Consider the following 27,512-nt stretch of genomic DNA (forward strand, 5'->3'; position numbering starts at 1 on the left):
AATAATCTTAAGGAATTGAGGGGGTACCAGATAGCTTACAAACCAGGGTTTCAAACATAGGAGAACAAAACAGTGATCTAACTACTGGGACTTGTGTTCGCAAGCTTAGTACTACTGACATTTTGAATTGGATAATTCATTGTTGGGGGGTGCTACTGCATGCATTGTAATATGTTTAGCATTGGCCCAGATGCCATTAGTATCCCCTCTCCAAGTTGTGACAATCTAAAATGTCTGCACTCATTGCCAAGGGGTCCCAGTGCAGGGAGGATGACAGGATGGGAGCGGGGAAATTGTCCTCCTTCAGTTGGGAACCACTGGGTTAGATGATGCTGAGAGAGCACTGCAGAGAGAGTGCTGCTCCAATGGTGAAGGCCAGGGGGAGAGGGTCTCACCAATAAGCTGATCCACAATAAGCAATGACTGTCAGTGGCCCAGTAAGACAGTGTAGTGAGCATTCGGCCCAGATCCCTGCCCCTTCTATCATTTCTGTGTAGCTTGTCTGGTCTTCTCCTCCTCCTCCTCCTCTCCCTCCTCCTCCTCCCTCTCCCCGTCTTCCTCTTCTTCCTTTCTTCTTCCTCTTCTCCTCCTCTTCCTCCCTCTCCCTCTCCTCCCTCTCCTCCCTCTCCTTTCTCTTCTCCTTCTTCTTGATATTATTGTTATTATTATTATTATTATTATTATTATTATTATTATTGAGAGAGAGAGAACACTGAGCAGTGGGGGGATGGGGTGGGGGCGTGCGAGGTGAAGGGCAGAGGGAGAGAGAGAGAGAATCTTAAATAAGTTCCATGCTCAGCTTGGAGCCCAATACAGGGCTCGGTCCCACGACCTTGGGATTATGACCTGAGCCAAAATCAAAAGTTGGACACTCAACTGACTAAGCCACCCAGACACTCCTGTTATGCTTCTTTTGTCAGAATAGGCAGTTAGGTTCTAACAGGATGCCTGGAGGCCAGCAACAAGGAAGTCATGCCCAGCTATCGGAAGAGTCAGAGGCCTATCCTGGCAGCACTCTACAAGATGCCGGATCAAACCAGAAAGGCCCATGATGGTGGGTGCCATGACATGAAGCCCCTGACCAACATGGGAAGAAAAGGTGTGAAATCCTGCATCTCTGCCTCAAGTAATGAATGTTTTACCCCCTAGTTAACAGCTGTCAATAAAAGATAAAAACCCAAATCCCAGGCCATGCGTCTCTCAATCCTCTTTCTCTCTCTCTCACTCTCTCCCTCTCTCTCTCAGCTCACCTGCTCTCACATCTCAAGAGTGTACTTTTGCTTTAATAAATTTTCCCACTTGTGTTGCTCTCCTTGAATTCTTTCTCATGAGAAGACCAAGAACCTTCCACAACACCTTTGGGAATGGGTTGGGTCGAAGGCATGGGGTCTCCCCAGTTCACCTGGAAGACTTTCAGCATGATGTTGCTCCCAAAGTGCTGTCCATGGACTTCTGGGGTTAATTTTCTCCACATATTTGGAAAGCCATACTACCTAAGGGAGCTTTTGGCCAGTGGCTGGTGTTTAAGAGATCTCCCTTGCCTAGGGGTTGGGGTTTTCTCTTATTGGCCTCTTTCACTTCCCTGCTCCCACTTTCTACTGGCTCCTCCTGGGAACACATCCTTAATAGATTAACTACACACAAATCTCTCCTTAGGGTCTGCTCCCAGGGAACTCAGCTTAATACAGGCAGTAGGGCTGACCTGAGAAACAGACTCAGGTATGAGAAACAAGTCCAGGAAAGCAGGAAAGAATGAAGACTATGAATGATGAGTCTGGCCTGAGCACCCTCCAACCCCCCACCATCAGTGTGATTTCCAGCATGAGATCCAGCAGTGAGAGAGGTGATTTTATTTATTTTTTTTTTTAAATTTTTTTTTCAACGTTTTTTATTTATTTTTGGGACAGAGAGAGACAGAGCATGAACGGGGGAGGGGCAGAGAGAGAGGGAGACACAGAATCGGAAACAGGCTCCAGGCTCCGAGCCATCAGCCCAGAGCCTGACGCGGGGCTCGAACTCACGGACCGCGAGATCGTGACCTGGCTGAAGTCGGACGCTTAACCGACTGCGCCACCCAGGCGCCCCGAGAGGTGATTTTAAAAGCTGGAGAGGACTAGACAGTGTGGTTTTGGTCTCAGAAACAAAGCTGAAAGCAAGAATAGAGCAGAAAGCGTCAAGGCAATATAAAAATAACCGAACTATTAGAGGAAATACCTCTAAAATAATTTGTTGTTAATATTAAATATCTCCAGAGAATCTTCACCACAGAATGAAGGAGTTTGTGATCCTCTGGACTCTGAAAATTTGAACGGGAGTATTTCAATCTGTACTTCTGTAATGTAGAAAGAACCTGGAAAATTTGTATACTCCTCCCTGCTCCCTTTGTTGTTTAAACCATTCTTTGAGATCCCAGGAGTGGAGGACATCTTTTGGCTGGGACTGTTGCTTCTGCTTTTTTACAGAAGAACTATTTCTGCACTATTTGTACTCAGGTGCGCTCTGGTACGTGACTGATATGATGGTTTTGGGAAGGACTGGCTAAGAGAAGTTCCCTAATAAAGATGGCTGTCTTAAAAATCTGTTCCTTCATTGTTACTACATTGTTGCTGACCTTCCATGCAACAGGCAACAAACTCATGCACCAAGTATAAAATATGTTCTTAAAGCAGTTACAACAAAGACAGAAAATAAAGTGTTTAAAAATAATCTTGGAGGAGTACCTGGCTGGCTCATCGGTAGAGCATGTGACTCTTGATCTCAGGGTTGTAAGTTTGAGTGCCACATTGGGTGTAGACATCACTTAAAAATTAAAAAAAATTTTTTTTTAAATTCATCTTTAAAAAAGGATTTAAAGAGTAACCATAAGAAGCATATAAACAACTTATTCTTACATCTAGGAACACAGTGTTTAAAATAGCAAATTATAGGTTCTCCACTTATAATTTGTCTTTTGTAATCATTTCTTTATTCTGTAAAGAAACTATGTGTTCTTCAGTCAGTATGTAATTTAGACCAGCCAGCAAGTTATAATTTTTAATTCTGAAAATTAAAGTTAAGGGATTCTTTGAAAATATGTTTTAAGAAATACATAGACAGCATGTACCAAGAGCCATTAAAGACTAATAATTTCTGGACTCTGGAAAATTCTTTGAAAGAGAAAACTCTAAAACTGAATTCCTTTCCGGAAAAGTAATTCAGAGATAAAGAATTAATGATGACGGAAAAAAAGACAATAGAGTAAGACTGAAATAAGTCTAAAATTTTAATTCATAACAACTATTAATTATGAGTTTAACATATTTTCATCTCTAAATATAAAGTTTAAATTATACATAATACTTAGAATATAATTACTGATAAGAAGTGGGTAAGAAAGCATTTACAAATACATTTGCATATAGGAGTGCCTGGGTGGCTCAGCCTAAGTTCCGACTTCGGCTCAGGTCATGATCTCATGGTTGGTGGGTTCGAGCCCCACATTGGGCTCTGTGCTGACAGCTCAGAGCCTGGAGCCTGCTTTGGATTCTGTTTCTCCCTCTCTCTGCCCCCTCTCCAGCTCATATTCTGTCTCTGTCTCTCTCTCTCTCTCTCAAAAATAAACATAAAAAAAACCCCCAAATACATTTGCAGATAAAATTTCATATTAACTCATCCAACTAACAGATCTCTGATATATTTTCTTCAACATAGTTATCCATGTTCTGTATCATGTGAACTCCTTACCCTGACCACATAAACCAATCACCTTTGACCACAGCTGTTGGAATCAGGGGTGTCTCCTGGTTCTGTCTCCAAGGACAGTTGACAGTTTTCTAGTTTTCTAGTTATTTATTTGAAAGCCCTACTGTTTGAGGTGTCTAAAAGAATCTAACTAGTATACCATGTAAAGGAGTTTGGGCTTTAATCTCAAAACATTAGAAAAACATAAAAGACTTCATACTTTGATTTTAGAAAGAGGACTCTGACACAAGTGTGGAAAATAAATTAAAAATGGACTAGAGGTAGGGGTTATACATTGGGAATTGTTGTTTTAAACCAGTAGGAGATGATGATGGCCTGAGAATGGAGAAAATGGATGAACTGAAATTTACAAAGGGGGATGAGTGTAACAGAGTTCGATTCAGCTTAGATGTAGAGGATAAGGGAGGGGTAAGAGTCAAGTTTGATTCTTAGTTTCCTGATATGGGTAACCAGATGAATAGTGGCAACCAATTTTTCTCACTGAGAAAGATAATGTATGAAGAGAATCAACCTCTTTTTGGGAAGGAGTATAGGTGCCAATGAGACTTCCAGGTAAGGATGTCCAGTAGGCAGCGGAATATTCACGTTTGGATCTCACACAAGAGCTCTGGAGTTACACATTTATGTATAAGGGCTTTATATCATGATTCTCAGAGATATTCCAGTAACAGTTTCTTCTTTTATTCCCTTAGTACTAAATTCAGGAATGTACTTGGACTAGGCTGTGTTAGCCTAGGGAAGTTGAGCATCAAAGGAGTTTTCATGTCTAAGTATTCTCTGCAGGCTTCCTTAGCTATCACGCTGTGCATTATATAACTTGAGATTGATGAGCTTCCTTGCCTAAGTGAGATGGTCTCTAGAGAATGCTATGTATAGGACCAATCTATCTTTACATATATAAGGGTAGGACCAGAAGGGGAAGTGAAGTTTCTAGAAGGTCTGATGTTATGTATTCCAGAAAGTTTGAATATTTGGAAGGTTTAGAAACTTGAATGTCCATCTCTTAGCTGATATTGCAATCACATACCTGCTGTAGTATTTCTGTTAATCTGACATTCTATTGCTATTTGTCAATATGGAGGTTATACAGGGTGTTATCAATAGGTTGGTAGTTATATAGGGGCACCTGGGTGGCTCAATCAGTTGAGCGTCCGACTTCGGCTCAGGTCATGATCTCACGGTTTGTGAATTTGAGCCCCACACGGGGCTCTGTGCTGACAGCTCAGAGCCTGGAGCCTGCTTTGGAATCTGAGTCTCCCTCGCTTTCTGCCCCTCCCCTGCTTACGCTCTGTCTCTCTCTCAAAAATATACACTAAAAAAATTTTTTTAAATAGGTTGGTAGTAATTGAAACCATTGGTGTGCATATTTTCCAGAGTAGAAAATAAAGAAAAGAAAGTAAATAATAGAATTCTGGGAAATACTAATCTCTAAGGAGTAGGTAGAAGAGAGAAAAATCCAAGAGGAGAATAAGTGAATGATGGTGAAATCTGAGGGATTGAACAACTAGAAAGGTAAAATGAGTTACATTTGTATTTCACCATCACTTGAGACAGATATTTTAGAATGTCATTGGACAAGTTTTCTTGTTACACATGAATATATGCTCATTGTTAAATAAATACATTTTCCAAAAGATTCACAACAAAGGCTCAGAAAAAGAGAAAAAGACACAGGTTTCCTAATTTTCAACTAGGAGTTTAAAGCTTATTGATAACTAAGTCTTTTTATTTAAACATTCTTTAATGTTTATTTTTTTTAAGGAGAGAGAGAGAGAGAGAGAGAATGAGCAGGGGTGGGGGGCAGAGAGAGAGGGAGATACAGAATCCCAAGCAGGCTCCAGGCTCTGAGCTATCAGCCTAGAGCCTGACTTGGGGCTCAAACTCACAAGCTGTGAGATTATGACCTGAGCCCAAGTTGAATGTTTAACCGACTGAGCCACCCTGTTGCACCTAGCTGATTTCTTAACTTGTAGAATCAAGAATGATTTTTACTCCTGCTAACTTGGTTGGTTTTGGCATAAAGCCATGCATTGTTTCTGTGGCAGTACAATCTCCCTGGGCATATGTACATAGAAAACTACTTGTTTTTGTTATTTATTTAATTTGATTTTTGAGAGAGAGAGAGATCGCACACCAGCGGGGGTGAAGGGCAGAGAGGGAGAGAATGAAAATCTTAAGCAGGCTCCAAGCTCAGTGTGGAGCCCAATGGGCCTCCATCCCATGACCTTGAGATCATGACCTGAGCTGAAATCAAGACTCTGGGGCTTAACCCGGCTCAACTGACTGAACCACCCAGGCGCCCCACAAGAGGATCATTTTTCAAAGTTTCCTGGGACCTCAAGAATAATGTCTGCCCTATATTCTACCTAAGATTTTGTTTTATAAATTCACAGTTTTTAATATATAAAGCTTACGCTATAGGACCTATCAAATTTCCCAAAGTCACAATAGGCACAAATGATACAAACTAGTGTTCTGAGAGCTCTATTACCTTATGTGCTATCTTTATCCATCCTTGTGTTACTTCTTGTCAGATGAGGAAAAAATTATTTAGTTTACAAAGTACTTGTGGTGCAAGGCTTATTTTAGGGCCAAATCCTTCCTCCCACTGACAATCTTAGTCCGCTGCCCTGCCTACTGCAATGATGTCATCCGCTCAGTTGTCTGAGGTGTTCCTTTCTTCATCTCCTACCTCTACCCTGGTTCAGGCTTTCCCTCTACCTTCCTCTGCTTCCTACTTAGTGGTTGCAAGATGTTTTGGGCAAAAGCACACGGACCTAGATCTTGGGAAGCACAGGTAAGTTTTCTGCTTACTTGTGCCTCACTTAATATTTGTCACCTAATAAAGGCTTTTATATTGGTTTCTTATTTGAGCACCAAAATTATTTTTACATTCATTCATTAAAATATTTATTGATCAGGGCGCCTGGGTGGCTCAGTCAGTTGGGCATCCGACTTCGGCTGGGGTCATGATCTCACTGTTTCTGAGTTTGAGCCCTGCGTGGGGCTCTGTGCTGACAGCTCAGGGCCTGGATCTGCTTCAGATTCTGTGTCTCCCTCTCTCTCTGCCCCTTCCCTGCTCACGCTCTCTCAAAAATAAATAAACATTTAAAAATGTAAACAAAATAAAATATTTATTGATCATCTACTATATGCCAAGAACTATTCTAAGTGCCGGGGATAAGAAGGGAACAAAACAGAGGGGGACAAAATCCCAACGCCTTTTAGGTGGAAAACTGGCGGTAAAAGGGGGCGGGGCAGATCGCGTGGCTCCTGGCAGGTGTAAGGAGGAATTCTGACTTTTACCGTGGGCAAAACGGAAGGCCAGCGGAGGGTTTTGGAACAAAGGGTAGTTTTCTCTGTCATTTTACAAATTAGGAAAATAAAGGACTACTCCGCAGTAAGCGCACCAGTATGCTTTGTGCAACTCTGTGGAGGAATTGCAATTTAGGTACTTAGGAGGAAAATAAAATTAACAGGAGGTAGGCATTGGTTTGGGGCCACTACCCCAGAGATTCCAGGGGGCAGAAATGACGAGGGACAAGACGGATGAAGATTAAAACAAAAGGAAGCAAACTGTTTACACCGAAATACAATGTAACACGAACAAACCCCAAGAGACACGCCAAGATACACGTGGCTCCATTCTGACAGCTGTCACATATCTAAGAAGAAGCCAATTTAGACGAGGCAAATGGTGGCTCACGCCTAGCAGTTCCCAAACTCGAGCTGGGGAAAGCAGCCCCTCCGGGAGCCGATCCAGCCCCAGACGTGACCACGCCCCTGGCCACGCCCCGCCTGCGGCTCACCGTCCCAGTTGGCCGCGGCGGGGGCGGTGGCCGCGGTGCCCGGAAGTGCGGCTGACGTGTCCCGGCCGCGCTCGGAATTGTGGGCGACTCGGCTAATGGCGTCGGCGAGTCTGGAGGGCTTGGGCGGCCAGCGCCGAAGGTTTTGCCAGGTTGGCTGCTGACGAACTGTGCGGCCGGACCCCGCGGCAGCGGGAGGGACCTGCCCGCCTTGTGGGCTCCTCGGCCAGAGCCGCTGGAGCCTAGCGGGGCGGGGCGACCGGGGGGGGGGGCGCCTCGGAGAGGAGCCGCGAGAGTTGCGAGGAGGCTGCGGGGGGCGCTCGGGTACGCTGTGGGTTCGTAGTCCAGGCCGGGCCGAGCCCCGCGGAGCCCAAGAGGCGCGCTGAGGAGGGGCCGGAGGCGCTCTGAGGGAGCTGACGGTCGCCCGAAGGAGCTGACCGTGCTGGAGTTCGTTTGCGCCGCCCAAATTGGATTGTAGTTTGGTGGATCATGTCCGGCACCAACAGCCCCGAGGCAGTGAAGAAGCTGCTGGAGAACATGCAGAGCGATTTACGGGCCTTGTCCCTGGAATGCAAGAAGAAATTCCCACCTGTCAAAGAGGTAAGCTTTGAGTGACGTCGGGAGAGGGCACGGTGAGCATGTCTGGTCCTATTAGATCCAGTCCTTCGCTCCCAAACTCCTGTCTGATTTTAATTTGGTCCTCACCTTTCCAGATTTGCTAGTCGGTGGGTTGTTCCACAAGCGCTCTTTAGAGTTTCCTTTGGAGACGTCTGGGGAGCTTTGATTTTCTCCACTCCTGTCCTCCGGATTTAGGAATGAAGTTCGCGGAGCGAGCCGATTCAGCTAATTCAGCTGAATGTGTTTTACCCTCGCCTTTTCTGGCCTTTTTCAAGCCTGAAACTAGCCAAGCCAGAATTGAAAAAAACTTACGTTTGTTGCTTCTAAAACTATCATCCATCGTTGCGCTGACATCTATGCTCCTCACGTTTAAAGTGTGTATCACTCAAAGGGGAGTAGCCTTCCTTGTTGTCTTGTGTCATGCAGCTTCACTCTGTCAGTACCACGAAGTGTTAATAAATTATTCAGCCACTTATGACAAATATTGAAGACCCGCAAGAATTATGTTAAGCCTTGTTATTAGCAATACTTTAATGGGAAGTTTGGGTTTAGAGTCAAATCCAGTACACCTTGAAATACATATTAACCTCTTTGAGCTTCAGTTTTCTTTCCTGTGTAAATAGGGTTAAAGGGTGGACTTACTGGATTATAATGGTAAAGTCGTCAGAGCAAAAAGGGTATTATTAAAGAGGTTCCAGTTAATTATTTATATAAATTCTCCAAATCTTTCCTAAATTGAAAAGTTTGACGTTTAGTCACTATTGATTTTTTTCTCTTAAGATGCCATTTTATTTCTCCTAAACGTTTTAAAAATGCTTCCCAATTTCCTTTCTCATATCGGGAACAAGATATTTCAGTGATAAACTTGTAAAAGCAATCATTTTTATTTTTCTATAAAATAGTTTGGCCTACCAGCAATTTTATTTACTATTTAGGATTCACCAAAAGTTTACTAGGAATTTTGGAATGTTTCATATTAATTTAAATGTTTTGCCTTTATAAAGGTTTTGTAATTAAAACTTACCCAATAAAGTTTGGATTTTAGGCTTCCAAGGAATCTTAACTTTTCTGTAAGTGCTTTTGGTTTCATTAGTCTTCAACATGCTCCATCTACTATTCCTTTAATAAAGTAAGCAAATATTACCCAATAATGGGAACCTGATGTGCCACTTTTGGAAAGATAACTATCGAAATATATTTTATTTCAGATACTCAATAGCTTGTGATATCAATTTTAATTATTTTCTCTGTGTCATTTTCTGTTGAAAGTTATAATAAGTAATTTTAAGGAATTAAGCAGTTTTAAAGAATTTTAAAGAATTAGACTGTTCTGTTGTATTTTTGACAATAATTTATAGAACTGATTGTTCGCAGCTCTTATAATTTATATAGAAACTAAGATTCCTCTATATTACATATAAAGGCCTTTGTGGACTTGTTTGAGAATTTAGTTGCCATTTATTACCTTATTTTTTTTTAGAAAATGCATTCAGAATTCCAAACAGGTAATTTACAGAGTCCTAGAACTCAGTCCATTTAATCTAGGAACTTTAAATATAGCTCATTAGCTCTTTTATTTGGACATTGGCCAAAGAAATACTTGGTGATTGCACTACTCTTTGAGGTAATGGCAAAAATCATTCTTGGTGTGATTATCTCTGATACATAATTTCCTATATAGTACCTACTCTGTAAGAATTTGTTGAATGTAAGAACCTTGACGTCTTAACCAGTGGCACTTCTAATATGCTTAGGGGCCCACTTTAGGAATTAGAAAATGACCATCACTGTGTTACCAGTTTAAAACAGTAATGAAGTAATTAGTCTAAGAGTGATGATTTTATAGGAGGGACCCTTGACTTTCAAGAAATATTTTGATTGAATTAAATTTTTCCTGATAAATTAATAGCAATTTTGGCTTTTGTTTTTTAAGAAACTGGTAAGTTTTTAGTTTTATTTATTTGGGGGATGAAGGGAGGATGAGATCATGACCTGAGCTGAAGTCGGACACTTAACCTTCTGAGCCACCCAGGTGCCCCAAGGCAAGGCCTTTCTAAGTATAAAAAGCTTTTCCATCTGTATACTGATTTGCTAGGTAACACTCTCCCAGTATCTTCACAGTTATTAGTTGAAAAATACTTCTGAACTTCTTATAAGGATACTTAAGAACTTACAGTGGTAATTGTATATGTACTTTGGAAGGCAGATCTCCTTCCCCAGTTCTTTTTTTTAAATGTTTATTTATTTTTGAGAGAGGGAGACACAGAGTGCAAGCAGGGGAGGGGCAGAGAGAGAGGGAGACACAGAATCCGCAGCAGGCTCCAGGCTCTGAGCTGTCAGCACCAGCTTATTTTTCTTAGTTCTTAAATATGAATCTTTATGTTTCAGCAATGTAACTTTTTTAGGACAAGTGTACTAGCTAATCTGTTCTGGAATACTTGTATGAATAATTTTTTCTTTGCCTTAAAAATTACCTTAAAGCTTTGTAAAATTGCTTTTCTGAAAGTGACGCTCACTGCCTTCAGAGGCACTAATCTCTGAAGCTTTATGTTTATATATTTAATGAATAAAACATTTTGGTCATTTTCTATTTGCAGGCATTATTCTGGAAACAAATGAGAGGGATCCAACTGAGCTTGGAAGTATGTCAGAGAGAGTTTGTAATTCTTCAGTTGAGTCTTAATAGGATGAGTAGAAGCAAGCCAATAGAAGAAGGGGGCGGTCATTCTAGGCAGAGAAATTAGCACAAGTTTGTATTCCATGTTAAATAAATTTCATGCTGAAGGTAATTAGGAGCCATTAAAAGTTTTTAAGAGAGGGAATAATATCAAATTCATATTTAGTAACATTTCCGTAACAGTATTCATGGGAAGAATTAGAGGGGACTAACATTGACAAAGAGAGTAAATTTTAAAAAGTGATGATTGCCTGTGTCAAGGTAGCAGTAGAGGTAGACAGGAGGTTGCTTGCATTGTGATAGTCATGTGTGAAAGAGAGAGTATGGATTAAAAAGAGACTTAGCAGTTTAAATTATCAGGGCATAGTGACCTTTTATATAACGTAGAGAAAGAAATCTATGATGCCTCCCAGGTTCTGGCTTGGGAAACTGGGTAGATCACTAAGAGAAGGAATGTAAGAGGAGGTGATGTTTTTGGGCAAAGTGAGTAGTCGTGAATATAATAAGTTTAACATTTATGTGTGTGTCAAGTGGAACTGACCAGTAGGTATTTGAAAGTGATGGTTTGGTTCTTAAGGAGGAGGTCTAGAATTTCAGATTTAGGAGTATCAGTTTATATATGATAATAGAAACCATAGGAGTAGATAAGATGGGTCTGGAACAGTGCATAGAATGAGAATGTCAGAGCCGAAGAGGGAAGTTTGGGAAACAACAGCAGTAAAGGGAAAGAGGCAGCTGACTAAGGTTAAGGAAATGGGAGAGAAACGGAATACTTGGCAGAGCAAGGTCCCTGAGAAGCTGGAGTTTCAAGGGCATAGGTAAATGAACTGGCTTTCACTCTGAGAAGGAACATATTTTCTTCTGACAGAGGAAGGGAAGAAGAAAAAAATGAGTTTGAATGTGATAAATTTGAAGGAGGGACATTGTGGAGAGATAGGAAGTCGTGGATAAGTTTGGCCTATGGCCTCTATTCTTGGTAAGGTAGGAAGCAAGCTTATTGCTGGGAGCAATTGGTGATGAAAGGAGTGATGGGTAGAAAGTTTGAGAGGAGCAGTGGATCGCTTTGTAGAAGTGGAGGAGAAATTAACCTGGGACACTAAAGAGTCTTGGCAGGAAAAGTGGTTGAAATGATGATAGATCGTAAGATCTGTGTTCTATTTCTAAAGAAGGAAATACATAAAACTTTGATTGATTGGAAGAAGATGGAAGGGTTAAGGGACTAGCAGCACCAATTTAATCAAAGAGCGGTGGGAGAGCTAGAAGGACCGGGATTGGCACAGGAAAGGGATGTTGGATTTCAGATTGCCAAGTCATGCTGCACTAGAGGATGATGAAGTCCAGGGAATGGGTGGTAGAAGAGGAAGGGGATGAAGGCCATTTAAGCTGAGGTGTTCAGAATTAGGGTTTTGAATGGATTTTCTCTTTTTTAGTGAGATGGAATCAGGAAGGGTGTAAATAGTAAGAAAGTGCAAGTAGTCTTCCTATGCTGTCTTTGTTTCCCCTTGTGTATGTGGGCTTGACAGAACCTAGGTGGGCAGGGATTTTTGGCTTAAAAAGCAGAAGTTCTTGTGGTAGAGTTCCTCAGGGCCCAGTGTTTTTTATGTGTTAGTTTGGTGAAAGAGATGCTTTTTACTCACCATGACAGGATTCTCCCTTTAACCAGCTATTTGGAGATTGAAGATCAAGTCAGTTGGCTTTTCTGGTAGGGAGAAGATATCATTTTCAGGACCTTGTGACAGTGGAGAATGAGGGCTGGATAATGTTTATTACATGTTTTGTTGGGAGCTATTTGGGTTTAGCATTTTATAATGTACTATAGTTTTTTTTTCTGATGACGTTGGTTGGACAGATTTGCTCATGACACAACCAATTGTGTTCTTTCTCTCATAAGTATGACAGAATAGGTCGATGTTTTACATAATGAAATAAATTAATTTTCATAATTTATTTAAAAAAACTTGCCAGCACCAGTCACATAAATAATGACAATTATGGTAAGGAGTTAGAAGTCATTTTGGTCAAGACTTACTTTCCCATATAATGCAATTTTAGATAATTGTGTTAGATGTGCACGTGGCCTTTGACCTTCGCTTTTTTGCTTTGTTTTGACTCTGCTCTTTCTTTGACTTTATTCCATAAAAGTTATATTAGATTCCTAAGTCTCATTAAATTCATTTTCTTCCGAAAAGCAATTTAGATGTTAACTTCAAGAATATATAAGCACAACTTTTTCACTAGGACTTCGAGGAAAATTTTGCTAGATTATTGCAGTATTTTAAGAGCATTTTTACAGTGAGATTTCTTTAAAAAGCTTTTGGTTATTCTATAACCTGTATTATACACTTATTAAAGTTCCATAACCAGTGAAATTTATTATTAAAGTATAAAACATAATAATTTATTTTTACTAAGTTTTTGACCATTGCATTTTTACTTTTATGGAGGAAATAAATAAGCAAAGATCAGTGGAAACATACTTTAGTCAAATGTATTGATTATCTTTTTAGCACTGTGCTTTGGTGATACAGAAGAAATAAATGACATTTATCTGGCTCGTAAACCAAAAAGGAAGACATACTCCAAAAATGGAATTATTTTTCTTTTTTCTTTTATATAAGCATAGCTTATTTTCAGTCATGTACGAAACACTGGGTTTTGCCGTTACTGTTATAATTTAATAGAAACTTATTAGTTTCTTAAGCATAAAGCATGGCGAAAGATAAAAACAATGAATGAGAGACTGCCTTTATTTTTATGAAGTTAACTCAGTGTTGAGTATTGTCTTTCCATTAGGCTAGGGAGGTTGCATCCATTTACTTTATTACAAGATGCTATTTTAATTTTACAGATGAGGAAATTATGGTTTCCTCTTGGCTCAGTAACTTGCATAAGTTAGTAGATCTAGAAAGTGGAAGAACTGGGATGTGGCTCCCTGTGCATCTGTCTCTAACTCCTCTCCATTACTCCGAGCTGCAAAATGCCTTCAAAACGTACTTACTTGTTTCTATCATTGTTTCCATTTGTCTGCCTTGCTTCATTATTTGTTACTATTCATCATTCTTTCCATGTTGCCATTCTCTCATTTTGATGTTTGTAGCACTCTACTTTCCGATTACTCCTTCTCTCTCAGTATTCCTTCCCTTCATGTTTATGTAGAATTGTATCCCACGCTCTGTTTTCAGGCCTCTTCTGCATGCTCCTCCCTCATTACTGTCTTCTACTTACCCCCAGTAAAGCTGCTGGGCTTTACCCTGATGCTGAGGACTCCTGAATCTACTCCGTGTACTCTGCTCTCTTTCCTGAGCATAGACCAATGTCTTTCCTTAGACCAGAATATCTTTCCCATACTTGACATAGGACTTTTTGTAGTTAAACTTATTTGCCCTAAAACTTGCCCTTTACCCACATTTCACTTGTTCTGTTAATGGCATTTATCACTGTTGCTTACCTTAGTCACATTTGGCTATCTTCTCCCCCTCAGTTCTCTTTCTTTATTCATTGTCAGCTGTTCCTTCCTGCTCTGTAGTTTCCAACATACCTCTTCTTTTTTCTGTTTTCTCAGCTTATTATTGTAGTACCAAATTTCAAATACCTGGCCGTTAATATGCATCAATGGCACGCACACACACAAATTTCTGTATGGTGGGGTGCCTGGGTGGCTCAGTCGGTTTAATGTCCCAACTTCAGCTCAGGTCATGATCTCGCAGTTTGTGAGTTTGAGCCCCGCGTTGGGCTCTGTGTTGACAGCTCGGAGCCTGGATCCTGCTTCGGGTTCTGTGTCTCCCCTTCTCTCTGCCCCTCACCTGCTCACAGTGTATCTGTGTCTCTCTCTTTCTCAAAAATAAATAAACATTAAAAAAATGAAAAGAAAAACCATTCTATATGTAACCACTAGCTTAATATACTTAAGCAGCTCAGAAACCCTTAATGGCTACTCTCTACTTACTGGACCCCTTAGTATAGCATTTAAGACCCTCCTTGATCATCCCAACCTTCCTTTCTAGCTTCATTATCCTCAGTTTTTCCTGATATGCCTTTGTACTTCAGCCAAGGTGTATTGCCTGCTATTTATTCTCCAGATATATCCTGCTGCTTCTCTCTTCCATGCTTCTGAGGTTCCTTTTGCTGGCCCATAATCTCCTTCTCTCTTTTTTTTTTTTTTAAATAAATGTTTGAGAGAGCGTGAGCAGGGGAGGGGCAGAGAGGGGGACAGAGGATCCAAAGTGGGCTCTGCGCTGACAGCAGCAAGCCTGATTTGGGGCTTGAACTCACAAACTGTGAGATCATGACCTGAGCCTAAGTCAGCTGCTTAACCAACTGAGCCACCTAGGTGCCCACCTTCTCCTCCTTTTAAATTAAGATCCTACCTTTCATTGAATCCCACTTTAAATGTTGCTTATCTGTTTGTTGCATAAATAAATCAACTTTACAGATAATTTTCTAATTTCTCCCCTCATTCCCTTCATTCATTTGTTCATGAAATAGTTTTTGAGTACCTACTCTGTGCTATGTACTGTTAGTTGTTAGAGCAAAAACAGTTACAGCTCCTGCCCACATTTTCAAACTAATATGTTTTCTTCTCTTTTCTTAACTTTCATTTAAACATATTTTAGGTGTACCCTGAGTGGCTCAGTCAGTTAAGCGTCGGACTTCAGCTCAGGTCATGATCTCACGGTTTGTGAGTTTGAGCCCTGCATCAGGCTCTGTGCTGACAGCTCAGAGCCTGGAGCCTGCTTCAGATTCTGTGTCTCCCTCTCTCTGCCCTTCCCTTGCTTACGTGCAGTCTCTCCCTATCTCAAATATAAACAAACATAAAAAATTTTTTTAAATTTATTTTTATAAGTTATTTCCATATAAGTCTTATGTTTTACCTTTTGTTTAGTTATTTTAGGGTTTTTTTTGGGGGGGGGGGAGTCTAAATAGCACCTTAAAGGGTCAGTTTTACATCTTGTTTATACTTCTGTTCACCATAGTGCAAAGTATTTGTATATCTAGGAGGTACTAATTAGTTACTTTTTAGAGGTTAAATTTTTTAAAAGGAAAGAAAAGGGATACCATATATATAGGAATATTATATATATATATATATATATATATATATATATATATATTTAGCGATCCACATGTAACCTGCATTTTTTTTACGTTTACTTATTTTTTGTTTTTATTATTTTTTTTTAATATTGTATTACTTGATTTTATTTTACAGTAGGTGGTGGGCACAAAGCAATCCTCCTTAGTAAAGTTGACAATCAGCTTCACTCAGAACATTTTTAATAATGTACATTAAAAAAAAAGTATTCATCTTACAAATTGTTCTGCAATCCAAATATGCAATAGCTTGGAAAACAACATTTAGAAAACAAAAGCCAATGTAAAAAGACAGATTAAAACAACTAGAACAGTACAGGTTTTATATGGCTCTGATTTTACAGTTTACTGCATCATCAGTGTCAGAAATCTGTTCCTTCAGCTGGCTCCATTGCTTAGGATTTAAAGAAATACCTTTTCTTCCTGGTTTTATTTCACCTTCCAGATCCATTCAGTATTCTCTAATATCAATTAGGACTTTCCCTTTAAAGTCTCAAACACTGACTTACCTCATTTTCCCAGTCTGAAACATGTTATCATCTCTGTGGCTCCTACTCTTCTTAGAGGATAATAGGGCTCTTGAAGTCTCACCGGTCTTTTGCTTCTTTACAGGTTTTTCTGGAGTAACCTGCCTTTTCCGCTTTAACTTTTTGTCAGCCTCACACTCAGAATCACTGCCGGAAGAGCTTGAAGAAACAAGTTCCTTTGACTTAGGCATTGCTCCACTCTTGCAGCTGAACAGCCCTCTGCTCACTTGCTTGCAAGTGTAGTTTACTTATTTTGAGAGAGAAAAAGCATGAGCTGGGGAGGGCCAGAGAGAGAGGGAGAGAGAGAATCCCAAGTAGGCTCTCTGCTCACAGACCCCAACTCTGGGCTCCATGTCATGAACCGTGAGATCGTGACCTGAGCCAAAATTAAGACTCAGAAGCTTACCCATCTGAGCCACCCAGGTGCCCCTGCATTTCAGTCTTTCATTTGATATGTTAAAGAACTTTTTTTGTTGTTGTTTTGTAGAAGCCAGGGTTTGTTGTTGTTGTTATTTGGTTGGGTTTTTTGGTTTGTTTTGGGGCAATGTTTTGTTTGTTTGTTTGTTTGTTTTTGAGAGACAGTGCACGTGTACCCGTGGGTGGAGCTGGAGAAGGGTGGAAAGAGAGGGAGAGAGAGAATCTTAAGTAGGCTCCACACCCAGTGCAATCCCTGACCCAGGCTCCATGGGACTCCATCTCCCAATCATGAGATCATGACCTGAGTGGAAATCAAGAGTCAGATGCTTAACTGACTGAGCCACCCAGGTGCCCAGGTGAGAGGTTTTGAATTAGATGCCATGTAGGTATATATCTTTCAGAGTTTGGGGTTGTAAACCAATTATATGTTATAGAAGAAAACCATATTGGTTTCAATGTATTAATTGTTTTATGAGCATATTGTCCTGTAGGGAGTATTCTGGATCTCCTTATTCCCAAGTGTGGACCTCATTTTAGTTTTTTTTTATTTTACCTGATATCTAAAATCATAAGTCTTCAGGCAGCTTTATACCTCCCTGATATCTTATGAGTACATTTTTGGATTCAAATTGCTGTTAACCTGAGTTTCATAATACTACCTCAGCTCTTGTGTTACGCTATGTAAGTAAATAATTCATTTGGACCTTTGGTAAATTTGTTCTCATTTTGAGGTCGATTTTCATAGATGTGAAAAGTATGTATTTTTTTTAAAAGACAACATAGGAAATCGGGGCGCCTGGGTGGCGCAGTCGGTTAAGCGTCCGACTTCAGCCAGGTCACGATCTTGCGGTCCGTGAGTTCGAGCCCCGCATCGGGCTCTGGGCTGATGGCTCGGAGCCTGGAGCCTGTTTCCGATTCTGTGTCTCCCTCTCTCTCTGCCCCTCCCCCGTTCATGCTCTGTCTCTCTCTGTCCCAAAAATAAATAAAAAACGTTGAAAAAAAAAAAATTTAAAAAAAAATAAAAAATAAAAAAAAAGACAACATAGGAAAAAACAGAACATAGGAACTGTGATGAAGGGAAGCATCATTAATTTTTTTTTTACTTGTAAAATTGTTTCTAGTACAAGTAGTGGACCTTTGTTAATTCCCTTCCTAGCATCCATTCCCTCTCACTTCCTTCTGTAGTAGGCTGCACTCTTCTTTCATTTCCAGACCTTTGGATTGAGATGAATTAATCTGATTCCTTCCTTAGGGTACCTTGATTAGTTTAATCTAATTTAAACCCTCCCCACCGCCACCAGCCCCACCTTCATTTCTGTCCAAGTTACATAATGCCAGTGAGTGCTCCTGGACAAGGAGTTTCCTCTTCCTTTTTAAAAAGCTGCTAAAAGAGGCCTTTTTCATATAAAATTGTGAAATGTAGAATGGCTGCAACTGTTTTTATTGGCAAGTTTGGAAGTGGCCAAAGGATGGACCTACCCATGGAACAGGACTGAACCAAGAGAATGGCAGAAAGGTGGACCAGCAGCCCTGACGGCCTTGTGCATACCTGGATCGGATTTCCTCTGGGTTTTTAACTAGTGGGCAGTAGAGTCTCCTTCTCTACTTAGAACTTGTAATACTTTTGTTCAGAAGCATTTATTATGTAGCTCCTGTATGCCAGGCACTGTGATAGACATTAGTGATATGGAGCAACAAGTGGAATAGATTTCTTGTCCTTATAGGGCCTATAGCTAGAATGGAGGAACAGACATGTAATGAGATGAGTGGGATAAAGTGTTACCGGTACAAACCATAGACAGCCCACAAAGATGGAAAGGCTTTTTCATAGTTACCAGAGAAAAAAATTGATGGAAGAAATTATTTCTGTCACTGCTCTTATAGTACCAAAAGCAGGAGAGCCTCCTCTTTAAGCCTACAATTATCTTCATTTTGTGAGTAGTGGTTTAATTTCAGCAAAGCATTATTTGTCGCATTAGTATTGATTTGGGTTTGTATATAACTTGTATATAACTATAATTTAAGAGCTGTAAAAATAGGAATTTATTCCTAATAAGTTTATACAAACTTAAATTTATCAGTAACTGGGTAGGTTCATGATTTTTTTTTTTTTTTTTTTTTTAAGGAAGTCCTTAAACTACTCAGTTTTGAGAAACACTAGTTGGGATAGGCACTGGGGAACCATTGAAAAGTTGAGTCAATGGATGAATGGAAGGCAAGATTGTAAGTCCAGAAATCTTTTAGTTTAGGTCAGTAATGAGCAGGGTTTTTTTTTGTTTTTTTTTAATGTTTGTTTATTTTTGAGAGAGAGCGTGAGTGGGAGAGGGTCATAGAGAGAGGGAGACAATCCAAAGCAGGCTCCAGGCTCCGAGCTGTCAGCACAGAGCCTGAAGCAGGGCTTGAACCCACAAACTGCAAGATCATGACCTGAGCCAAAGTTGGACACCCAACTGATTGAGCCACCCAGGCACCCCAGAAGTTTGAATGAAGGTGCAGAAGTGGGATTTGAGAGAAAGGGTACAAAATATGTTCCCTACATAGCCTTTGTGGCTGATATGATTTTTGGGATGAGAGAGAAACCCCAGATGTCTAGTCAGTGACTGGATGGATACTGCTGCTGTTCAGAGAAGTAGAGATTATAGGAAAAGGAACAGGTTTTTTCTGGGGCTGAAGTGGAAGTGTGTGGAGGGGGTGACAGGATGACACCTGTTTTGAGTATCTTGAATCTAAGGTGCCTTTTAAACATTTAGGTTAGTAAGTCCTATAGTTTAGGAGACAGGAATATAATTTGGGAGTCTACAGCATTTAGAAAGTAATTGAAACCAGGGAATTATTTTTGCCCAGGAAAAGTTTACTGAGTGAGAAGTGAGGTCAAAGATATTCTAGACAGTCTTGGAAGAGGAGTCCACATTCTCTCTTGTCTCTGTTTTTTTGTGCTACTATCCTCCCTATTCAAAGTCCCTGGTGAGTATGTCTATTTGGGTAATCAAAGAATATTGAAGGAAAGAAAAGGTATTTCTTGAGAGAGATTAATTTTAAGAGTAACAAGCATTAAATACTGCTGTGTATTTAAGACTTTTGGTATTTTCCCCAAACTCACAGATTGCACCCCCCCCCCCCCCCCCAGGAATAGAGATATTAGACTATACACCTTAACCTATGTCATCTCTAACCTATGTCATCTCTATCCAGTCCACAGAACTGGCAACTTTTTTCTTTCTTTCTTTCTTTTTTTTTTTTGTCAACTTCAGCAACAACAACAGCTTCTCTTTCTCCTCCTTCTCCTCCTTCTCCTCCTTCTCCTCCTTCTCCTCCTTCTCCTCCTTCTCCTCCTTCTCCTCCTTCTCCTCCTTCTCCTCCTTCTCCTCCTTCTCCTCCTTCTCCTCCTTCTCCTCCTTCTCCTCCTTCTCCTCCTTCTCCTCCTTCTCCTCCTTCTCCTCCTTCTCCTCCTTCTCCTCCTTCTCCTCCTTCTCCTCCTTCTCCTCCTTCTCCTCCTTCTCCTCCTTCTCCTCCTTCTCCTCCTTCTCCTCCTTCTCCTCCTTCTCCTCCTTCTCCTCCTCCTCCTCCTCCTCCTCCTCCTCCTCCTCCTCCTCCTTCTCCTCCTCCTCCTCCTCCTCCTCCTCCTCCTCCTCCTCCTCCTTCTCCTCCTCCTCCTCCTCCTCCTCCTCCTCCTCCTCCTTCTCCTCCTCCTCCTCCTTCTCCTCCTCCTCCTCCTCCTCCTTCTCCTCCTCCTCCTCCTCCTCCTCCTCCTCCTCCTCCTCCTCCTCCTTCTCCTCCTCCTCCTTCTCCTCCTCCTCCTCCTCCTCCTCCTCCTCCTCCTCCTTCTTCTCCTCCTCCTCCTTCTCCTCCTCCTCCTCCTCCTCCTCCTCCTCCTCCTTCTCCTCCTTCTTATTCTTTTTAAATATTTTATGCATGAGGGCCAATTCATAAAAAAGAACTATGTTTATAATTGAGTAGTTCACCTGTGGATGTACAAGATACCTGTTCAGAGTAGGGGATACTTTTAAAGCAAGAAGTTAAAGACTCTTCTTTACATAGACTGTCCTTGATAAAGAGAAGGAAATCTGAGTCTGAATACCTCCATTTATTTGAGACACTCTTGAAGATGTAGCTAGGCTTCCGTATAAAGTAAGACTGAAGTGGTTAGAGGGACCCTGATATACATGTGTTGTCAATAAACATTGATATTGAAACTTTCCAGCAACACAGTGTGCCTAGAGAATAAGATGTTACAGTTTCAAAATTTGAGAGTAGAAACCTGCATGTAAGAAATGAGGAACTATGTGATAGGTCTAATTATATCTAAGGCAACAAATAGTCCTTTTGGTGGTTTTTTTTTGGTGTGTTTAGGAAAGAAAACACTGGTTTTATGTATCTTTTAAACCACTACTTTGGAACTATTAAACTTTAAAAAATGTTCTTATTCCTTTTCCTTACTGTGTATATGTGTAAATATAATTGGTAAACATTTTATACTCCTTACAACTTATTTATTTATACTTATTTGTACTTATTTATGATATAGACATGGGTCAACTCTTAATTAATCTCAGGAAATCAAAACAGTGTTTGGCAAATCTGAAATCTTTTATTGACATCTAGTATCTAGCATGCCATAGGACTGAGTTTGGAAACTGTTAAGAAGGTCAGGCTGGCTAGAATTCCGGAAAGTCAGGACAAATGACATTGCTATTTATGATGATGGTTCAGTGTGATCAATTTTTGTTGAAAATGAAGCAGAAAGAAATATTGAATATGAACATATACAGGGTACCTGTGGTTATAGTGAAGATGGGGAGAACTTGAAAATCATGGCAGAAGAAATCTCAGTGACCACAGAATGGCCCTGTAACAACCCAACAGAGTTTGAGATGAGATATGTGAGTATAACAAAGTATAGATAATAATTTCAGTGTCCTTGAATTTTGTATTTGTTTTGTCTGATTTTTCTTTCTCCAAATCTTTATTATAAATGTGCTATGGTTTGTACATCTAAAATGTGTTCAGAATCTGACTTCTTACCATCTCAGTCACTATTACCTTGGGCTTATCCACCATCATCTTTTGCCTACATTATTTGCAACTGTCTCCTAAATTTTGTTGCATATTGGACTCACCTGAAGATTTGAAAAAATACTGATGCCAGCTCCCGCTGGCATTCCTTGTAATGTATTGCAACCTGGGCATCAAGGATTTTTTTAAGCTTCTGGTGTCTCTAATATGTACTCCCCGCAAATTATCAGAAAATCAGTAATCTTTCCCTGAAGTAATTTATTTTGACTGTTATTTCTGCTTGTAGCCATATTAATTTAACTTGGGACATTTCCATTTCTTAAAGTTGTAGAACTAAGGCCTTCTTGGTTGTGAGCAGTGAAAGCTGACTGGCTGGTTTAAGCAGAAGTGAAGTTTACTGCTGTCATCAGAAAGAATTCTGTCTTGTTTCTGCTTTTCTTTGTCATTAGCCTCCATATTCAAAATCCCTGGTAGATGTGTCTGTTTGGATTAGAAGAAGCTGCCAGGCCATGTGGGAAAGCCAGGTATCTGGCATTTTCAATTTTTACTAGTGGGAGATAAGTTCCACTTGCTTACTCATCTTGCTAAACTCATGAAGTTGGGAAATCTCTAGACACAGGCAAGGGCTTCACATGCTTGGAAGCCAACAAAATGACAAAGGTCTGCTATACATAGGATAACCTACGATGTGTTATTTATTTTAATCCACTGGTACTCAAGCTAAGAACCCACAGGACACTGCTGTTATTCCATAAATATTATTAAACCTTTAGAACCTGCTACCACTTGTCCCTTAGCAAGCAATAAAAGATAACAAAATAAATGAACAAGTAGCAAGCAAATTAATAGGACAACTTAGATATATAGCTTATGAATATTGATATATTATTTTTGGAGACCAGTATAAGTATCAAATAGGCATGGTTCTTGCTAGTAAAAATGTTCTGAGTTTCTATGATGGAAGTTATATATCAGTGTTATATGTCAGCACTGTCCAATAGAAATAAAATGTGGACCACAGATGTAATCCATATGTGTAATTTTAAATTGCATTAAAAAAGTAAAAAGAAACAGGGGCATTTAATTTTAATAATATATAATTTAACCCAATATGTTCAAAATATTATTTCAACATTTAATCAGTGCAAATATTTAAGGGATAGTTTGCATTTCTTTTCCATATTAAGTCTTCAAAATCTGTGTATTTTATACTTAGAATACAGCTGAGTTCAGACTAACCTCACATAAAGTGCTTAATGGCTACTGTATTGGACCACACAGTTCTGTGGCATTTTGTAAAATGCTATATAACTTCCAAATACTGCCCACTAAACATACTTCTCGTGAAGTGTTTTAGGTACCTTATGAAAATCTAATGGTTGTTTAAAAAATGTAAATTAAAAGTAATAATAAAGTTCTTGGTTATTCAGTGTCTTTGAATCCAAAAAGGTTTTACTGGATTTTGCAGTGTTTGGCTTTTTTTTTTTTTTTTTTTAAATGGTTGGAGGGAGGTATGGAATGGGGAAGAGAAACCTAATTTTTTTATTAGGCTTTGTTTCTGTTTATTATTTTTATATTTTATGAACACTTCAATTCATGAGGGATTAGATGTGCCTTAGGCAGAGAAGGGCGACATGCTGTAGTGCCGAGCTTGCGTGTGAACAATCAAATGAATCATGTTTTACGACATATAATGTATATGGCACTACTAGGCTTTAGTATTTGAAGTTTTGTAAATAAAAGTAACAGTGATCATATATATTTCTTTCCCTAGCTAATCCATGTTGATGGTAAGTTTTATGTTCTAATTATTTTTATTCTTACAGGCTGCTGAATCAGGAATAATAAAAGTTAAAACAATAGCTGCACGAAACACCGAAATTTTGGCAGGTAATTTTTTGCATTAAAAATTCAACAATTAATGAAAATTTCACTAATAGTAAAAGTGCACACTTTAAAACAACAAAAAAACAGCCATCAGTTTTCTGTAGCCTCTCCTCTGTGCCCTAGCGTGCTATTTATGATAAAGAATATGTAAAAGTCCCTAACTGATGAACTAATTGGGTTTGCCAAGGATGAATGTTATAAAATTCTCTGAAATTAGAAAGCTTTAAACTACTAACTCCTTACAGGCAAGGATTTGCATTCTCCTCCACCTCTTCTCAGTCACCTAAAACACACCTTACCCATAAAAGGCATTCAATTAATATTTGTTGTATTGAATTGAATAAAAGGTTGGTTCTCAGTCCACCTTCCAAGATCTATTTTCTCTTTAGTATAATATAAACAGGTGATAGCGTAGTATTATAAATTTAGTAGTACTATATGAGTTTTGAATCGTAGGACTAAGACAGTATGGTCATGAAGAAAGAGTGGGAGTAGGGTGGAAGAAAGAAGAAAATGTTTTCTTACATTCTCATGATTGAACCTGGTTTTCAAGGAGGAATTTTAAGAGTTGTCTTTGGCACTCTTTTGATAGTCTACTCATTACTTTTTTTGGTGCCTTCTTGTTCTTGCCTCTGTAATGAACATGGAAAAGAAGGAAACTGGATTTTCTGAGAATCTGTTACATGTGAGACATTCGTGCCACTTTGTCTTATAAAAGACAACCTTGTGGGGAAATGTTTTTATGTTATAGTAGAGCAAATCGAGATGCAAAGAGATTAAGTTACTTGACTAAGGTCATATGATAAATGGTGGAACTAGACTGAGGTCCCTGGCTGTTGAGAATCCAGGGCATGTTCTTCCTGCTACAGTATGCTGCCGTGATAATGTGAGGTTTCCACACTAGCCCCTCCCTCCCAGGTGTTTATACTTAATCATTGCTTACTTCACCGATTCTTCGTTCTGCATTTCCAGTTCCAGCGGTGCTATTAGTCTCAGCTGGTTACAGGAGAAAAATAGTCCTATTAAGTTAATTTACCCAAAATCCAAATAGTGAGGAATCTCTCTAACTCTCATAAATCTCTTTACATTTTTAAAAAAGGATACCAGAAAAGCTCTAATTGGTGGAATTTCAAAGACTATTACAAAATGAAATGAAGACTTTTGGGGGGCAGTTTAAGGGTGGAAGGCGGATTTCACTTAGGCTTGCAGCTTTGCTGGACATGTGCCCATAGGGTGAGCTCTCCTGTGTTGCATCTGTTTCTCACAGCTTCTTCTCTGATTTTGAACATTGTGTCAAAACACCATATAGTTTCATAACATTATTCACAGCATTGAATAATGCTCTGTGTGCATTTTGAGAAGGGGTATAGTGTAAGTGGTGGGTAAAGGCAAAGGTATGTGTGGTTGGATTGGGAGGGTGGGCTAGTGGGTTTGGGAGATGCATGTTGGGTGGATTTAGCAACTATGAGGACATTAATGTTTAAAGATAAATTATGATCTGGATATTTTTAAGTTGGCCAGGCGTATTAGAATATCCTTACAGATAATAACTTTTGCTACCATAATTGCTAATATCATGGTTAGTCCTTAATCATTTCTCCAACAGTGGAAGTTTTCATTGGGTCTGTAGTTGATGGGAAATTTTAAAAAGAGACTGATTTCTTCAGAGGATGGCTGTCTGGTGCAGAGTTCTATACTAAAGTAAGGTGTCTAATTGGTTAATCTTAAGGAGGAGTAAGAAAAATTTTGTCTCAGTATGCGTTTAATATATAGGGGGCTATTAATTGCATTTTAATTCAATTAGCTGTATTCAAATCAAACTAAAACAAATCTTTATGTGCATACAATTAAGTTCATGCTTTAATGTCCATAGTTTCCAGGGCCATGTACTTGAGGACTGTATTAGCATTTACACTATTTCCTAGCATTTTTTACCAAGTATAACAACTGATACTTTAAAATGTATACATTTTTAGACCACTAGCATCTTGAAAATCAAGGGCTCTTAAGAACAAGGAAAGAGTTTAGTCAATATATAGTTTCTAAACTGCTTAATTAGAGTATAGTTAACACTAAAAACAATTTTTAGTTGACTTTTTAAAAAATTTCATTTCCTGAGAAGTGTTTACTTCTCTATGGTGGTAGGGACTGTAAATTACTACTTTTGCGCTCTCATGGATGTTAAAGATATCAAACAATGGAGGAATCTCAAATGAAATGGGATATTGAATTCTCAGATATCTCTACATATTCCAAAAATACAAAGGGTTGCTATAAAAATCAGAATCCTTAATTAGGATCAACTAGTCTGATCAGTGATACTTAGCACAGATTTCTAGCCAATTTTAGTTTTCTGAGATTTATTTTCCAAGGGAAGGTTGTTTACATTGCAGAATAAATCTTTGCTTTACATCTCCCCTTCTCTTAAGCATCCTCCTTTAATGTTTATTTTTCTTTGTTTTCACTGCTGTCATGAATGCTGACATAAGTGGGAATGCTATGCCAGGTAATGTCAGCATTGATTCAAATATACAGATCATTATCTCCACATTTCCTTTTCCTTTCAAGATAAAACTCTGCAAATGAGAGATAGCAACATCCAGTTCTTAATTTACGAGGCCAAATGCCTTAACCTGACACTTGACTACCATATATTACAAATGTTTTTATTAAGCCAGCTTACGGTATACTTGAAATGACTGAGAAGGCTTGTGTTATACAAAAATTACATAAACAGAGAATCTGTTTTTTAATATTTGAAACAAGGAAACCAACGAGGTTGTGATATTAAAATTGTGTTTAACCCATATTCAAAACCATAGTGGTTACATCTATCTATGGCTGCTTTCAGCCACAGTCAGTATACAAATAGAATTTTTACGTAGATGATCATTGTGTATGATTTGTGTTCTTTTCTCACACAGTTTCCCTCATCTTTTTCATATCTCCATGGTCTTGTTACTAAAACGTCTTTAAGTAGCAATGAGCAATATACTTTGGAATTTTTTTCTGATGTTAAAAGGTAATTTATCTGCTGATTTTATTTAGTATTTTCTATTTTAGCAATACATATGCTTGTGATATTTTACAAATATCTAGAGAATATATCATAAATATATTCTTAATAAGGAAAGAATTATGTAAGAATCACTGGAAGAAATACAAAGATGAGTAGTGTAACTCACCTATAGTCTATATGGAAATATAAGAAATATACTTGAAAAGTATGTTTGTGCCTGCCTTTCATTCCATTTGCCTTTTGAAGTCCTTTGCCAGAAATTTTTTCTTCTAGAGGACACACTTCCTGAGGTCAGGATCAATATCTTATTCTCCTTATATTGCTAGAAGTTAGCACATTACATAGGAAATAGTAAGCCCTCATTTAGCACAGGCCAATAGTGAGTGAGTCATTCCAAAAATGCGAGTAAGTCTGTCAGTGCTGCCTCTAGTGTGTTTTTCTACTTTTCAGTCTTTACCATAATTTTACATGTTATGATGATTCAAGTAGATGAATTTTGTCATACTTCATTCATATCAGCCAGATCACAGAAGAATGAAGGAGACAGACTTTAAATGGAGAATTTTCATAGTGTGGTAAATGCCAAGATGGAAGTATAGACAGGCTTATTTATTATGAGAACATAGAGAAGGCAGGCACCCAACCCAGTCTGGGAATCTTAAGCTGAGTCTCAAAGCTTAAAAAGGAGTTAGCCCAACAAATAAGGTATAGAAGTG

General features: G+C 39.2%; 1 protein-coding gene and 1 pseudogene across 5 annotated transcripts in view; one reads left to right on the forward strand and one right to left on the reverse strand.

Moving 5' to 3' along the window:
- The first annotated feature begins 7,610 nt into the window (after positions 1 to 7,610).
- Positions 7,611 to 27,512, forward strand: part of MON2 (MON2 regulator of endosome-to-Golgi trafficking) — a 130,842-nt gene continuing 110,940 nt past the window's right edge. For 2 of the 5 annotated variants that reach the window (XM_078449737.2, XM_078449738.2), the window contains exons 1-2: positions 7,611 to 8,147; positions 23,717 to 23,780. In XM_078449737.2, the coding sequence (XP_078305863.1) occupies positions 8,037 to 8,147; positions 23,717 to 23,780 (175 nt within the window). In that variant the 5' untranslated portion in view covers positions 7,611 to 8,036. Of the gene's footprint in view, positions 8,148 to 23,716; positions 23,781 to 26,266; positions 26,284 to 27,512 lie in introns of those variants that run through there. The other 3 variants (XM_078449741.2, XM_078449739.2, XM_078449740.2) reach the window with 2 other exon arrangements.
- LOC132694137 (activated RNA polymerase II transcriptional coactivator p15 pseudogene) lies at positions 16,256 to 16,651 on the reverse strand (annotated as a pseudogene).

The sequence above is a fragment of the Panthera onca genome, chromosome B4, assembly GCF_046562875.1.
Source record: "Panthera onca isolate mPanOnc1 chromosome B4, mPanOnc1 haplotype 2, whole genome shotgun sequence".
NCBI lineage: Eukaryota > Metazoa > Chordata > Mammalia > Carnivora > Felidae > Panthera > Panthera onca.